Here is a 17,019-nt window from a genome sequence, read left to right as displayed (position 1 = left end):
ACTGCACAATATTGATATCTACAATACATTCTTAATTAAAGTAGAACCATCATTTTACAAAGGGAATATGCCCCCTTTTCCCAGAAGAGCAATTTAAGTGCAGCTCTTCTTGGAAAACTCAAGAGGTTGTTCTTCATACTGATCCCTTGTGACCATTTCCAACTTCTTATATAATCCCTCTTCTTGCAAAACATGTTAGCATGAGATGCTGTCATGTGAAGCGGCTGGACAAGTTGTGATCATCACAGCTGAGGAAATGAATCACTAAGCTGTTCTGCCTTGGTTCCATCTGACGGTCAAGAGGAATGGTAACATTATTATTATTCTCCTCACACCCAATCACTTATTTTCACTAGATGTGTCTGCCTATTTTAAAATTTCACATTCCTTACAGATCATTGCTGGAAAAGCAAATGACATAAAGAGAAAGTTCTCTCTCTCTCTCTGCGTGTGTGTGCACGCTCCAATTGTCTTTCCTCTGCAATGCAAAAACCAGGACATTAATTTCACTATTTGCCAAACATTTACAGTACAGACCTATACATGCGTACACAGAACTAAGTCCCATTAAGCTGAATGGCACTCTCAGGAAAGTTGGTGTATAGTTTCAATCTTTGGCAACACAGAAATGGGCATTAATTTCAATTAGTTTAGCATTACTGTGTTGAGTTGTAGCCCATGGAACATGAGTAAAACAGATATATTTTCTGAATAGCATTCTTGTGGCTCTCACATGACTCTCCCTAAAGATTTGTTAACCTTTTTTTTGATTTCCCCTTGAAATTCATCAGACCTTTTTGTTTGGGAAAAACACCCAAATTGGCCTCAAGTATCACAGTGCATACCATTTTCATGAAAATTGTATTGGACACTGATAAATGAAATACAAATGCATTCAAGAAGCTGCAATTATCCAGGAATCCATTCCAGAAGGCAGATTTTAATAATAATAATAATAATAATAATAATAATAATAATAATAATAATAAGCTGTTATTTGATACTTCTTACATTTGTTCTCCTTGCAATTACTTATCTATCACTTCATCACTTCTGAATTATCTTGCTTAACTTCAAACATCTGCAGCAACTGATGTTCTTCTGCTTCCTTGGATTTTACTCTTTGGTGTGTGTCCCTCTTTACAAACTGTTATTCAATTGAGAGAGAGGGTGCCAGTAAGGAGGAAAGACCCTTGTAAACTATTGGTATTTCACAACTTTAACCTGTTGCAGGATTGCAGTTGAATACAGTGGTACCTCAAGGTTACATACGCTTCAGGTTACAGACTCCGCTAACCCAGAAATAGTGTTTCAGGTTAAGAACAGAAATAGTGCTTCAGGTTAAGAACTTTGCTTCAGGATAAGCAAGCTCCGGCGGCAGGGCGGCAGCAGGAGGCCCCATTAGCTAAAGTGGTGCTTCAGGTTAAGAACAGTTTCAGGTTAAGAACGGACCTCCGGAACGAAGTAAGTACTTAACCTCAGGTACCACTGTATAGCAGAGCATACGCGGACTTCCAGAAGCAATCAGTTGTGGGCAGGAAGGATGAAGCAGGAACAAGACGCTGCTACCAGTAACTTATAGGTGTTTTATTATTTACAGCAGACTCACAAGTTACTATATAAAGGATACAGACACGGATCTTAACTCTCTCACTTAACATACTCCAGATGGCTCTCAGAACATACACTGACCAACCAACTATCCAGCCAAGGAAGGTCATGAGTTATCATGCCTATGTAGAGACCTCGACCAATAGCAGAGTTGTATCCAAGCTCCCATATCTCTAGGCAGAATAACCCCCTCTGCTCAGTCTTCTTGGCCTTCAGTCAACTTCTTAACTGCTTTTGTGAGAAGCTGCATCAAATGGCATGTAGGCATAAAAATCCCAACATAAACAGCCCTTCCTCTGTGGCAATGTTTAGTCATATTTTCTCCCTACATGAAGCATGGCCAGAATCATAATCTACTTAAAACAAGAACTAAAGAATATACCAACCACAGTTAGTTTTAAATGTGTACAGATAGAATGAAGGAACAAGTCTAAGCTGTTTTCATTACCAAAAAATAAACGAGTTTGCAGTCCATTCATATAAGAGTATACTTCAGGTTGTCTCAAGTTTTCTATCTCTCAGCAGGTGAATTTAATGTTGATGCCAAACAATTGGGAATCAAAAGCCATTACCTTCAGCTCATCCCTGCTTTGCAGTGTAGGAGCACATCACTGGGAAGTTATTCCATGTTGTGGAAAGTGAATATGAATGAAGCCTCAGGGGGTACCTGTGAGATGGATTCAGGATAAGTTAGTTGAATTTGGTCCCAATGAAATCAATGAGACATGCTAGTCATGACTGAAATCTCTCATTTACTTCCAAGGGAGCTAAAGGTAGCAATCATGGACTGTATCCAATCTTCTGAGTAAAATGGGCAGTGCACTGAAAAGTGTTCCTTTCATTGTAGTGAATGAAGATGTATTAGAAGCACCGGAGCTCATATTTTGCATAGTCCTGCTTGATTGGAGTCAGAGAACCAGACCCACCACCAACAGTTTGTTGTTCTATATTTTTACTGTACTGTTTAAACTGTAAAGGTTTTTATAGTATATATAGCGTGCCATCAATAAGCATTCGCTGGTCTGCAAAATACTGATGATGAGATGTCAATGGTGACGCAAAGAGCTGCACAACCGAGTTGTAATTTTCAGCTGATCTCCAGTCCAAACTATATCCACGATTCATCGTTTATATAGATGTATCACTTCATGATCATTAACTACAGGCAAAATTCTTCCAAATTTCATTCGAATGATTGCAATCATTGAAATCTGAAATATTAAAATTCTGGGGAAACAACAATTTTAGCAATTAACCTCCAGTGAACCTATGGAGAATTTTGGAATAAGCAATGGAACAGCAATAACCACATTTACCCTTCTGGGATTTGGAAATGACCCCAAATTACAAATTCCATTCTTCATGGTGTTCATAATCATCTACACTGTGACTGTGGTTGGAAACATCATAATCATCACTCTGGTAATCTCTGATCATCACCTTCACACTCCTATGTACTACTTCCTTGGAAACTTGTCCTGTTTGGAAACCTGCTATACATCAACTCTCCTTCCCAGGATGTTAGCCAGCTTCCTGACAGGGGATAGAACTATATCTCTTGGTGGCTGTTTCACTCAGCTATATTGGTTTGGATTCCTAGTTGTTGCTGAATGCTACCTGTTGGCTGCTATGTCCTATGATCGCTATTTAGCCATATGTAAGCCCCTCCACTATGCCACTCTTATGAATGGGAAACTCTGCTTTCTCTTGTCGGCTGGGTCCTGGCTATGTGGGATTACAGTTATGACAATAGTAATAAGTTTAATGTCACAACTATATTACTGTGGTCCCAGTGAAATTGATCATTTCTTTTGTGAATTGACACCGGTGATTAATCTATCTTGCAGTGACACCACTTTGGTGACACTGGTGGGCCTTACAGTCTCAGCCATAGACACTATTCCTTCTTGTCTCTTGACACTGATGTCTTATGTGTGCATAATAGCCACCATCTTACGGATCCCATCTTCAACAGGGAGGAAAAAGGCCTTTTCAACCTGTTCTTCCCACCTTATTGTGGTTTCTATATTTTATGGATCCTTAATATTTGTATATGCACTTCCAAAAAGGAAAGCTCTGCGGGAAGTGGACAAAATCTTTTCAGTCTTCTACACAGTCTTAACCCCTCTAATCAATCCACTTATCTACAGCCTAAGGAACAAAGAGGTGAAGGAATCTTTACGGAGGGTCATAAGCAAATGCAGGCTTTTAGAATAATCTGCAGAAGCTTTGTCCACACATCCGTGTAAGCCAAGATATTCTTTACCGTGACATCGTGAATATGCAGGTTTCCAGAGTGAAGTTCACATCTTCTCTGTTCCTCCCTAGTATTTTAACCACAGCAAAGCAGGACAGTTGTGCTAAGGTTTGCCTCAGTTTTTCATCTATGCTAGGGTTTATGGTTAATGTTACTAATCATAGCCTATTGGCTATACACCATGGTTAAGGAGAGATCTTAACTACTGTTCCCAGTTTGGATGACAAACTGAAGCACAATCCTTAGTTTAACTGCCATGCCACACTGTTGTTATATAGCAGGTATGAATTCCTCTCTGGGAGCCAGCTTGGGCTTGGGCACGGGTTTCTCTGCACACCATGGCCACTGCCAGCTTGAGCCAGGGAAAGAGGCGCATGGGCATTGCAGTGGCAGCCCCTCAGACCTGTGCACCTCTTTTTCCTGCTCCGGCTGGCAGCAGCTTGGGCTGGCCTCTTTTTTGCTGTTCAATATATGGCAAACCTACCTAACAAGAATCCCATGTTTTTCATTAAAGGCATGCTTAGGTGATTGCTGTTGCTGTAGCAGCAGCTGCTTAAGGGGGCTTTTTAATGGATGGAGTTACATACTGATATTTGCTGGTCCTTTATTTCTGTGATGACTGGGATGGCACCAAACAGATTAAATAGGAACATCAAATAATTGCTGGAAGTACAAAAATCCTGTGATTGACATATTTCAGATCATGTGGTCATGCAGGAAAATTCAGATATATTTGAGTTTACTTCTGAGTGAAACAAAGGATATTTTGGGTTATGATCTTCCCAATGACCCACTAGTGATATTGTTTCAATATCTTAAGGATAGAGTTCAGAGGGATAACATTGGAAATTGTTAACTGCAGGAAGAAGGATTGAATGCCAAAATCTCAACAGACTGTTGGTTAATTAATATATATGGTTAATCTATTGAATTTAATCAGAACCAGAGATGGACAACAATGTGAAGACAAATAAGTGGAGAAATAATAAAAAGCAGGATTTAGTGAATCTGTATTTGGGATATATTAAAGTATATAAAATAGAAAGGATGGAGGCAATCTTATGACAAGATTCACTGGAATGAGTGAGTTAGGATGTGGTGGATCATCAGCTCAGCCAGTTGATTCCCAACTAGCTGGGCTGAGACCAGTGTAATTCCCACCAAAAGGGGCTTTCTGGGGGCATGGCGGTGACAGAGCTAGGCAGTAGCATGACATGGAAAGATGGATAATACAAGTCAGGTTATTTTTTAAAAGCTTGTTTTCCTTCTGACAGGCTTGGGTTGGCAGCTGCCTTGCTCCTGAACAGAGTATGGTTTTGACATAACTTTACACTGGGTTAACTTATGCTGGCTTGCTTTATACCAGCTTCTTGTGTATAAGATTGCTCTCACAGAGAATATGAGTACTTTATTATCTGTTGTTTATCATTTTATTGTAAAATGGCATATATAGTCAATGCAGTGTACAATTCAATAGGCAATGGATGTAACCGAAGGCTTTGTAGTAGGAATTTTATAAGGTGATTTGTATTGTGATATTATGAGTATATTATGCATTTCATGCAGGAATCTGGCATTCCTGTTCCATATTCCCTTTTATTACAGTCATCCACTATATACTTTGCCTTCTTCCTACAATTATGCTGTCTCCGAGCTTTCTTCTTCCCCACCATTGAGGACCATGTCTTACAAAAAAAAACCTTCTTTATTTTTTCTCATTTCCCCCCATCCTGTCCAGTCTATCCCTGTATATATCATTTGTTGTTCCTTGCTTTTGTCATATCAATTTATATTATTTGTGATGCTTTCATGAAAAGGACATTGTTTTCTTTTCCTAGCTTGTAATGAAATCTAAAAAGACTGTTATGGTAGTCATATAACCTATTATTCTGTTTTGTAATTATTATTTTATAAACTTATTTTATTTTCCCCCAAGGAAGGTCTAGCAGGGTCCAAAATGCTTATTAAATCATTTGCTGTTCACCTTACTGCTTTTGTGTCCAGTTCCTCTTATTTTGGAGCGGGGTCACATTTTTGTGGAACATTGTCTCCTAAAAGGCAGGTTGACCTGTTGGAAATCAAGCCTATATCGGGAGAAGCTGGCAACTCTCCCAGGCACCCGGCTTGGTCTCCGGTGACCTCCCTGGCTGCATTCCCCAGCAAGCTCAGGCTAGGTCTCGATAGGCGACCCTTCCCAGCGTGGGAAGAGCACACCCACTCCTTCCTGCTCCCCCGGCAGGGAAAGGAGATAGTCAGAAACGTTTATTTACATCCTTTATTTTTGACTCTTCAGCATTACAGAAAACATGTCTGCTCTCTTCAAACATTGGCAAACAAGTAAGAAAGACTTCCTGTACAATCGCAAGAGGAAGGTCTCATATTACACTCTGAGCAAATTCCGGTGAACTGCCCTGTGAACTGACTGGAACACTGTTTCCCACAGTCAGCCAAATCACATGATGTCAACAAGCTGTCTGTCTGCAGCTGCGATGAGCTCATATGCTGACATGACCGTCATCATTTTTCTTATTCCAATAGTAGATAACAATTCAGTGACACTGATATGAAACACATAGAGAAGCTTCTATGTTCATGCAACAGATTAAGCAAAAATATATTCTTCACATTGTTTAAACTTCAGCTGGGTCAGAAGGAAATAATGAAGTTAGCTGGATATCATTTGAGATGGCCAGAAATATTTATTCACTCACTCAACATAGAGGGGTGATTCTAAGAAGTTTTCTCCGATGGAGGAATGTATTCTATTCATAAGAAGGTGTTTTTTGTCAGAAGTGCCTTAATCTGCCAAACAATTCATTGGATCTAACCCAGACATTATCCTATATCAGTTCACAATCAGAAATTCTTTATTCATTCTACCCAAAGCTGCTGTGGAAAAATGTACTTCTTACAAAACTGAACAACTGACAGATAAGCTTACTCATAGCTTCCTTTATCTCTCTGTTTCTCAGGCAATATACAATGGGATTGACAATGGGGGTTAGAACTGTATAAAAGATGGAGAAGACTTTGTTCAGGTCTTTCAATGTGTTTGTTTTGGGAAACATGTAGACAATGACAAGGGTTCCGTAGAAAACTATAACCACCGTAAGATGGGATGAACAAGTGGAAAAGGCCTTTCGTCTCCCTGTGTTTGATGGAATTCTTAGGACAGTGGAGATGATCAAACCATAGGACACCAAAATCAAAAGAAATGGGGCTAGAGCTATTAGGGAAGAGAGGAAGAAAGCCATTAATTCCATCTGTTGTGTATCACCACAGGCAAGCTTTATAACCGGGGTGAAATCACAGAAGAAATGATCAAGAATACGAGGACCACAAAATGATAGCTGGGACATCAAATATGTTGTTATAGTGTTAAGTAGAAAACAGCTTGCACATGATCCCATCATAATCTGTATGCACAACGTATGATTCATTAAGGCTGAATAGTGAAGAGGCTTGCAAATTGCTAAATACCGATCGTAAGACATAGCAGCCAGCAGATAACATTCTGAACCCACAAGAGAGCCGAAGAAATAATATTGTAAAAAACAGCCCCACATAGGAATTGTCCTCTCTCCAGTCAAGAAACTTGCTAGCATCCTGGGTACTATGGTTGAGCTGTAGAAGGTCTCCAGGCATGAAAGGTTGCCCAGAAAGAAGTACATGGGGGTATGGAGATGCTGGTCACATATGATAAGAACAACAATCAGAAGGTTTCCAGTCATGGTCACAGTGTAGATCAGAAGAAACATCAAAAAGAAAATTAACTGTAGTTCAGGAACATCACTAAATCCCAAGAGAATGAATTCTGAAAAGTCTGTCTGGTTCCTCCAGTTCTGGGTTCCCATTGCATTTACTATGCATGAATAACAGAAACAGAAGTACACTTGTGAAGATAACCATATACACAGTTCTTAAAAAATCGAATCTGTTCATGGATCTTTTAATAGTTCAAAGATGGATGAAATCTGTAAGAAACATGGCAAATTAAGAGGTTAGATGAAATAATTCCGCAGGTGTTGCAAAACTAACTCTTTAATACAGGAGTGACCCACCAAAATGTTCTATTTGACATGGGTCTGTAACTTTGCCTCTACCTTCTTGGGAGAATGAGCTTTGAAGCAGAGGATGGGCTATGCATGCAGTGTAATGTCAGCCAGACATTGCAGAGTTCAAGAGGGAGAATGTCTTCTCAAAGACAGGATATATATCCATAAAATAAACATTAGCAGTCTCATATAAAGGTTAATATTTCACATACTGTATATATAGAATTTGGGCAAAAAAAATATCAGTTGATCTGAGAAAGCATACCTTAGCATGTTCATATCTCGATGAACATGTTGAGATTGGCTTGGAAGTGTCTTCTAATGAGGGGTGGTTTTATCAATTAACCTTGTAATCGCAATAGTATTATTTGCTAACTTAGTTGATTGTGGGACCTTATTGGTTCCTGCTACTTTGGTAACTGGGTGTGAATAAAAAATACTGAATATTGCAGAATTTCCAAACTTATGAAGCTGCCTCATACTGACTCAGACTACTGATCCATCGAGATGAGTATGGTTCATTCTAGCTGGTAACAGCTCTCTGGGGTCTCAAAGGTCTTTCACAACACATGTTGCCTATTCATAAAGTAATCACAGAATGGGTGGTATGCCAGGGGTTGAAACTGGGACTTTCTGCATGCTCTGCCACTGAGCTACATCCATGTTTTGTGACAATGGTAGCCAATGCTTCTGTTGCATTCAGCCTGAAAATAACATCTGCAGAGATTGTTATGTGGATCCCATAGGTGTACACAGAACTCAGCCACATCATATTTATTCTGCTTTTCAACAAAGGTTGAGCTCAAAGTGGCTCACAGTAACAAGAGTGTTAAAAAATGATCACTATGATGACTATAATATCAAAAACAATAATTTAAACAAAACAATTCATCAAAACAATGCAATTCAATGCAATCTCATAGTGATTCAAAATATCAGGAATAGCTCCTTAACACCAGCCCTGTGCCGGTTGGCATGCTCTCTCTCTTAGAAGAGGCTTCCTCATTCAACAAAACACTCCCAAGCTGCAAGTTATTTCATAGTTTTTCACCCGCAAAGAGAGAAACTGGTTACTTCTATGTTGCATTTGGAGTGGTGGTGCAATAGGTTTCATAGAAGACCCACACTGTCTATGGTGTCTTTCTTCCATGTGGGATATTTAAGACGACTCCTTTCCACAGTCCCTTTGCAGGAGTGTACTGGACTTTCTTTCTCCTCATAGGGTGCACAAGCCTCACGCAAGGAGTGATAGGACAACATTCCTTCAGTTCTTGACCTTTGGCTCACATCACAGAAGCTTCTAGCAGGCCCTTAAGAGCAACCAGCAAGTCCTGCTTACAGTTAACCCTGCTAAAAGTCAATACTCATCAAGCTCTGTATGCACCATGAGCCTCTACATGAATGATCCATGTACCCCATTGATGGGTAAAAACAAGTGGCTGATTTTTCAACTTTGAGCTCTTATTTCAATCTAGACATACAGAAGTTCTTCAGAACTAAATGTTGAACCAGTAAGCAGAACAAACGTTTGATGTAAAATATTCTTGAATCATGATTTCTAGTGAACTAGATATCACTCTCTTATTAAACTCATGGTTGCTGTTATGCTGAAGACCAAAATTCTAAATGTATTAAATATACAGGTCATTTAATAAGTTCCTCATTTCTGCATTAACATACGTTATTGGAAATAATGCTCCATTCATGTCTAAGATAGGACACAGTTAGAGCTTCTATTGCATTTTTCATAATTTTGCTAAAGGAGAAAAATTCCTACCGCTTCTGAGGTGTTATTGGTGCATTTGATTGTTTTGATTACAGCATCTTTCCAGTGTCAGAAAAAAGTGCAGTGTATCCCACAGAGCACGCGGCCTTATAGATTTGCAAAAATAAGAAAAGAAACACTCCCAGTTCATTGCTATATACTCATTTTAATTGGTGTCACTTGTGTAGGCAACTTTAACTTGAGGTGCCTAAGGAATTCATTACCTACATTACATCTACACTAATGAAAGCTGCAATAGTGAAAAATGGGTACTCATGGGGGGACGACTATGTTTTTGGTCAGTTGACAAAACTGAATTATATTGTATAGATTCATAAAAGACTCTAAATGTGTAGTTAAGTTGCAACCTGTTCACAAACTTATTTTGAAGTAAGACCTGCTGAGGCTAGTAGGGCTGACTTCTAAGTAAATTATCTAAGATGTATATCATAGCATTGAATTGCTTTATGACATAAAACCATTGTCTTGTTTCAAAGCAGAGATGGGGGGGGGGAATTAATTCAGTTCACATTTAAAGGCAAACCCGTCTAATTCACACATTCTGAAAAATATGTGAATCCAAACATTGGCATCCCTTGAAATTTGTATTTCTTCAAATTTTGCAATGGAGCTCCCGGCCAAGTAGCATGCATAAAAATGCATTGAAATGCAAACATGAGTGAAAGTAACATACACCCTCCAGGTTCTCCTCCTCTTTCCCTCCAGGTTCTTCTCCTTCCAGCACCATGTAAAGTTGGACCATTCTGCTTAACATCAATTAAGTGAGAGGTTCTGACCCTGCATGGTGCTGTTTCTTCATGAGTGACTCATTCATTAAAGAGCTGCTCATAGGGAAGAAGCTACCAGGTGGGAGGATCTGATGTGGCAACCATCCTTTCCTGTCTATTTTTTTTGTTTTGTTTTTAGCATTTTAGCACTGCTCCATGAATTGCTTCAGGAATGAATCCAGGGTATGGTAGGTAGCCACCGGGGTAGCTCAGAGCAAATAGGCCCAATCTGGGGGATACAGATCAAGGCCACACAGGGCAGATTGTGGGACCTATGCACAGGCCTACTTAGTACTAAGTAGACATGTTTAGGATTGCACAGTAAATGGTTTGAGAGCTTACTCTGGAATGACCCTCTTAATGTTTGAATTCTGTTTCTGTTTTATTCAAGTGAAGTAACTGAGTAACTGAACAAGTGGGTGGATATGATAGTTCATTGTAAGATAATTCACAACATAAGACATATGCACTGCCTACCCCCACCCCAGAATAAAGACTTGCACACAGGAAAGTTGGACTAAAGGGTCAAACTTTATTAACAGAACAAAAGCATTTTGTGGGATTAATTTTGGCATACAGCAAGGGAATGCCAATAGCCTTTGGACAACAGCATCCCAGTAAAAGCCCAAACCCTAGCTTTAGAACTAGAAGAGGTTCCTATTGCCACCTAGCACAGCTGTGAACTGACAGGAAACCTGTTTCCTCACACTGTCCAGCATTCAGCTGGGTAGACCTCCAAGTTCCAGGATCATCAGACCAAGTGACAAGTCACTGTAACCAGCTGGCAATGTGAGGTGTTTGGTGCCTCAGGGAGCTTACATTATGGGCATGAGCTAGCTGCTATATTCTGGAAGATCAGCACTACATAGAACTATAGAACCATAGAACCACAGAATCATAGAATTGTAGAGTTGGAAGGGACCCTGAGAATCATCTAGTCCAACTCCCTACAATGCAATCGCACCTATGTGCAACCTCATGCACATGCTCTGGACTTGTGAATGGGGAACATATTTATTCCTATCACAAGCAGCTTTAAAGACAAATCAATTCAGACAGATTTAGTAAGGAATATATTTGTTGCTACTAAACAGCAGTGTTTCAAATGACATTTGAAACACTGCTGTTTAGTAGCAGCAAATGTATTCCTTACCACATAAGAGACAACAACACTGTTTCCTATATTTTCCTTTGGGTGCCTAGGTCTTCCAAATAATCTGATGCAGGTCATGTGGCGCAATGGGTCAGTGCATCTGTGGTACAAGCCAGCCAGGAATGGCTGTGGGCAGGATTCCTGCATTTTTGTCATAATCACATACATATTAATTGAATGGATCAGACGAGGCTGTATATGCAATTTAGCATTCTAATTCAAACAAGTCACTTTTCTCTGAAAGCAAGGTATGATCGTGGTAGCCATCTCATTGAAATAGTAGTGGCAGCTTTTACATTTTTATTTAAATAAAAAAGGCCCTCCAGATGTTGCCAAACTGCTTCTCCCATCAACCCTGACCATTATCCATGGTAGCTGGAACTCATGTAAGTTGAAGTCCAACCAGTTCCCCATTCCTGGAGTATACAGAAGAAAGCCTGATGATGCTTATGATCTATCGACAAAATATCTCACAGCTTTCCTTAACGCTTGTTTAATGTCTTTATTTCTCAGGCTGTAAACGAAAGGATTCACCAAGGGTGTTAAGACAGTGTAGAAGACAGAGCAGACCTTGTTAAGGTCTCTAAGTGTTCTGGTTTTTGGTAACACGTATACAATGACTATAGTGCCATAAAAGAGGGTAACCACAATGAGGTGTGATGAGCAAGTGGAAAATGCTTTCTTCCTTCCTAAAGTGGATGGGATCCTCAGAATGGTTTTTATGATGCAGCTGTAGGAAATAAGTGTTAAAAGAAATGGCACCAATCCAAACAGAGCTGACAGAACAAAAATCAGCAGCTGTATTTTCAGGGTATCGTTACAAGACAGTTGAAGTAATGGTGCAAAATCACAGAAGAAGTGGTCGATTTCATTAGGTCCACAGAATATTAAGTGCATCATTGAAGAGGTTGTTAAAGTATTAACGATGAATCCAATGACCCAAGAACCACTTGAAAGTTGCAGGGAGAACCTGGCATTCATAATGGTCATATAATGCAATGGTTTGCAGATTGCTAGATACCGATCGTAAGACATAGCAGCAAGCAGATAGCATTCTGCAGTAGCCAAGGCCCCAAAGAAATACAGTTGCATGAAACAAGAATTCACAGATATAGACTGGTTCCCAGTTATGAAACTGTTCAGCATTCTGGGCAAAATAGTTGAGATGTAGCACGACTCTAAAGAAGACAAATTTGCTAGGAAGAAGTACATGGGAGTGTGTAGGTGTTGATCAGCTGCAACTAAGATGACAATCAAAAGGTTTCCCAACATGGTCACAAGGTAAATCACTAGAAATACCAGGAAAAGGAGCTGAAATGAATGTATATTTCCAAATCCAAGGAGGATGAATTCTTTGACCATTGTTTGATTGTTCCATTGTTTATTATCCATGAAATGCTCCTCAGGGTATTTCAAGGAACTGCAAAAGGCAATAGGTAGAAATAGAGGTTTCATCATTCAAATCTGATACATACCATTTAATATACAAGTATGACTACACTCTGAGTTTTTATGTGCATGTGCACAAGTGTGTGAATGTGGAGATCATTCTTTTAATAAGCAAGTTCCTTGGTTCAGCAGATGAAAGGAACAGATTATTTATTGTTTTCTGATGAAGTTTGGTTTTTTCCTATAAAACATAAATCTCTTTGGTTTTCTGCTATTCTTTGGATACCATGAACAGACTAAATGTAGCCTTATACAGTGGTACCTTGGGTTCCAGACGCTTCAGGTTATGTATTTTCAGGTTGTGCACCGCACTGAACCCAGAACGGGTACCAGAATGGGTTACTTCTGAGTTTCGGCGCTCACGCATGCGCAGAAGTACTAAATCGTGCTTTGTGCATGTGCAGAAGTGCTGAATCACGACCCACAAGTGCATAGATGCGGCGCTGCGGGTTGTGAATGTGCCTCCCGCATGGATCATGTTCACAACCCGAGGTTCCACTGCACATGTCTCCTGAGAAGTCCTAAAGAGTCCAGATAAATATGTATAGTGAAGTATAATACCACACAGCTTCTAGAAGAGGAAACATACTTTTCTCTAATTATTTTATAGGTGAGACACAGGTGGCACCAGTGTAGATTTTTAACAAATATTACCGGTTCTTTGAAACTTACTTGTTTGCAAAAAAATGAAAAAAATGAAGTTGTACAGATTACCTTTAATGAAATAAGCAAATATTTACTCAGAGAAGACCCACTGAAATGAATGGACTTATTCATGTTCATTCATTTCAGCAGGTCTATTCTGAGTAAAACTCAGTTTAATGAAACCCATTGTTCATGACTTCCGTTTGTTGTTCCTTATTTGTCTCTGTCAGAAGCAATTTAAACAATCTAGTTGCCTATGGAAATTGACAGTACTGCACTCAGATAGCACTAACACATGTGCAATAAGAGTAAGTAAAGCTTATTGGATCTTAAGTGCCACTTAAGTGCCATTTTAAGTGCTACATGTAACCACATTTCTCTTCTATTTATGTTATTCTCATATTACATGAGTATGGTCTTTCAGGTCAATCTCATGTCAAATGCAAAGACGAATGAGCATTTCGTAGCATTATTTAAAGATCTTCTATTTCAATTTGGTAAGCATTTGCCCAATCATCTAAAATTGAAAAAAATCATTCAAGTTTAGCAACATATTTAAAAGGCAATGGTGATTTCATTATTATAATGGAATGGCATGTTTTGCTTTTAGGCCAAATTATCATGAATATCTTATCTGAAGATGCTGTATCATATCTCTCCTTCGTGCTACATTAAGGCTTTTATTTTACATCCTCACAACCTACACTACAGTCTAACGAGCAGAGTCTACAACCTCTTAGAGTGAAACAAGCTGTCTCCATTTTTATTTGTTACCCTGTCTTGAGATTCAAGTAGAATCCAGTTGTTGGGCACCATCAAGCAGCCAGCTTTGCTCCTTGTAGTTCCTGCATGGGCAGCTGATCAAATGTGAACAAAGAACTTCAAATAAAATCACCTTATTTTTTCCCCCTTCTGAATTTATTCACAATGATCCAGATCACATTTGCAACAACAGTACCCCAACAACCATGGTTACACTTCTTTCTTTCTAGAAACGAAAAATGAATGATTTTACAGGACGAAAAATGAGCTGCACTCAACAGGCAACATTATATCCTTATGATACTGTCATGCACGGAGGTTTGTGGACTACTCTACTGTGATGACAACCACAAATCTGTTTACATTCAACACGCTAGGGAATTAATTAAGGTAAGAGTATGAAGAGAGGGAATTATTAGGGTCTAGTTGCAGATATCCAGAAATCCCAGAGTGGAAGACCCAGAATTCCCAAAGCTAGCATCAGTATTTTTGTTTAAATAATATATGCATAGTAAATAAATTTACATCAGGCATAAGAGAGTCTCCATTGATTATTTTAATAAGCAAGCAGGCTCTTATGGGATACATATGAGAACCAGTGTGGTGTAGTGGTTAAAGTATTGGACTAGGTCCTGGAAGACAGGGTTCAAATCCCAGCTCAGCAATGAAGTGGGTGACCTTGAGCCAAACGCTTTCTCTTGACCTAATCTAGCTCAGGGTTGGTTTGAGCGTAAAATGGGAAGAGAGAGTTCTATGTTTGCGACCTTGAACTTCTTGGAGAAAATGTGAAATAAAAATATGAGTGAAGGTGGTCTTTCACATATGCCTATCCTAAATATATGTCATAGCCAGTTCTTTTGTCCCGGAAGCCATTAAGAAGCAAGTTGAATTCTGTCTTCTTCTTTTTCTCATAATATTTTATTAAAGCTTTTTCATAATACAGTAAGATAAAAGAAACTAATCTAAACAAAACAGAGAAAGGAAGAGAGAGAGAAAACACAGAGACCTCTCTCAAAGGCAGCACTTAACCCTTGTCATGCACAGAAAGTGGTGGACCCTCCCAGCTCTCATCTGGAAACTCTTCATCTCCTCCCAGTCTCTCACTCTGGGATATCTTCTCTTCCCCACTTCTCACTCAGGGTCCTTCCACCAACCATCCACTGCTTTCATGTGTGTGCCATCATTGGGCACTATGTTTGAGGGTATTGCCATCTGGATTTGGCATTACTAACATGGCCACCTTCCCAAAGAATTCAGTCTGAATTTGAAATTGGTCTGAAAACACTAATGAGGTGGAAATACTGTGGTGCAGAAGCTTTAGCCAGCTGGGGCATGACTGCAACTTCTAGGGTTCATGTAGTGGAGTGTATTTTGAAACATATCTCACTAGGATTAACCATTTCAGTTAATTCTATATGTGTTAAACTAAGACCAATTTGCTACACAAAATGGTACCCAAATTGTAAGATAACTTCTACTACTCTGCTGCCTCTTTTTGCATGTAGTCAAAAGTGTCATTCTTTCAGGGATGTTAGGCAGACTGAGGCCTCTGCATCAAGTGGCAGATACTGAGAGACAGGAAGTAGTGTTCAAGGACAGAGTTGTGTGTGCTACTGAGCCCAAATTATTCTGCTGACTTGAGGTGTCTTAGAAGCTGCTAACTTATAGCCATTATTAAATATTCAACTGTCTATGCAGTTGACTTCTTTACATGGAATGGGGTGTGTGTGTGTGCGCACACACACACACACACACACACACACACACACACACATCTTGTTCTCTGCTGCAGGTATCTGAAAGAGTTCTTAGGTGGGACTGAAAAGACCACATTTCCTACACCATCTTGGCATCAGTTTCCATCAGAGGAGAGAACAACAGAGACTTTTAGTTTATCTCTTATGACCTCTTTATTTACACTCTTTATTTACACTTGTTGAGAAGGTTCTAGAATACAAAGCAAATATTTAGGCACACAAGTTGTTGCATGGCTGGGGAAACCCAGCCAGATAGGTGGGGTATAAATAATAAATTATTATTATTATTATTATTATTATTATTATTATTATTATTATTATTATTATCATCATCATCATCATCATCATCATCATCATCATCACCATCAATATTGACCAGGAACTACCTGTATCATCTCTCAGGCACTGTGTGCTTGTGTCAGTTGTTTCTCACTTCATAACAATTTGTATTAAAGTTGTTTTTGTTATGCATCCTCTCTATGGCCTTACCTTCATGATAGTTTTCACCAGAAATATTAGTCTGGCTTTTCTTTTTGGCAAGAAATGGTAGGTGAATGGGATACATTTCTGAAAATGACAAAGACACCTTTGTCATTAGATTAAGTGGTTTTGCATATTCTTTTCCTTTGCTCCAAAATATGAAGAAGCATTTGGGTTGCTGGGGGCTGTACTCTACTGCACTACTTGATCTGAATGACTATGGGAATGATGGCACATAATGATGATTTTTTTGGACATGTTTTCCAAGAGTCCTTCTTTCCTTGCTAGGAATTTAAG

The 17,019-nt window shown here is 39.2% G+C and overlaps 3 protein-coding genes across 3 annotated transcripts; 1 reads left to right on the top strand and 2 right to left on the bottom strand.

The window, feature by feature from the left end:
* Positions 1 to 2,880: 2,880 nt before the first annotated feature.
* LOC114582920 (olfactory receptor 5AR1-like) lies at positions 2,881 to 3,828 on the top strand. The gene has a single exon (XM_028704265.2). It carries the CDS (start codon positions 2,881 to 2,883, stop codon positions 3,826 to 3,828), a length of 948 nt encoding a protein of 315 aa, XP_028560098.2.
* Positions 3,829 to 6,744: 2,916 nt separating this feature from the next.
* LOC144325349 (olfactory receptor 6B1-like) lies at positions 6,745 to 7,722 on the bottom strand. The gene has a single exon (XM_077918262.1). The coding sequence runs from the start codon at positions 7,720 to 7,722 to the stop codon at positions 6,745 to 6,747; it is 978 nt and encodes a 325-aa protein (XP_077774388.1).
* Positions 7,723 to 12,076: 4,354 nt separating this feature from the next.
* On the bottom strand, positions 12,077 to 13,021 carry LOC114590531 (olfactory receptor 6B1-like). Its single transcript, XM_028716765.2, has one exon. The coding sequence runs from the start codon at positions 13,019 to 13,021 to the stop codon at positions 12,077 to 12,079; it is 945 nt and encodes a 314-aa protein (XP_028572598.2).
* Between the last annotated feature and the right edge of the window lie 3,998 nt (positions 13,022 to 17,019).

The sequence above is a fragment of the Podarcis muralis genome, chromosome 13, assembly GCF_964188315.1.
Source record: "Podarcis muralis chromosome 13, rPodMur119.hap1.1, whole genome shotgun sequence".
NCBI classification, from domain to species: domain Eukaryota; kingdom Metazoa; phylum Chordata; class Lepidosauria; order Squamata; family Lacertidae; genus Podarcis; species Podarcis muralis.
This window is presented reverse-complemented; position numbering and strand designations above follow the sequence as displayed.

Coding starts and splice junctions, on each gene's coding strand:
- LOC114582920 (XM_028704265.2), top strand. CDS start 2,881: ATGGAGAATTTTGGAATAAGCAATGGAACAGCAATAACCACATTTACC.
- LOC144325349 (XM_077918262.1), bottom strand. CDS start 7,722: ATGGGAACCCAGAACTGGAGGAACCAGACAGACTTTTCAGAATTCATT.
- LOC114590531 (XM_028716765.2), bottom strand. CDS start 13,021: ATGGATAATAAACAATGGAACAATCAAACAATGGTCAAAGAATTCATC.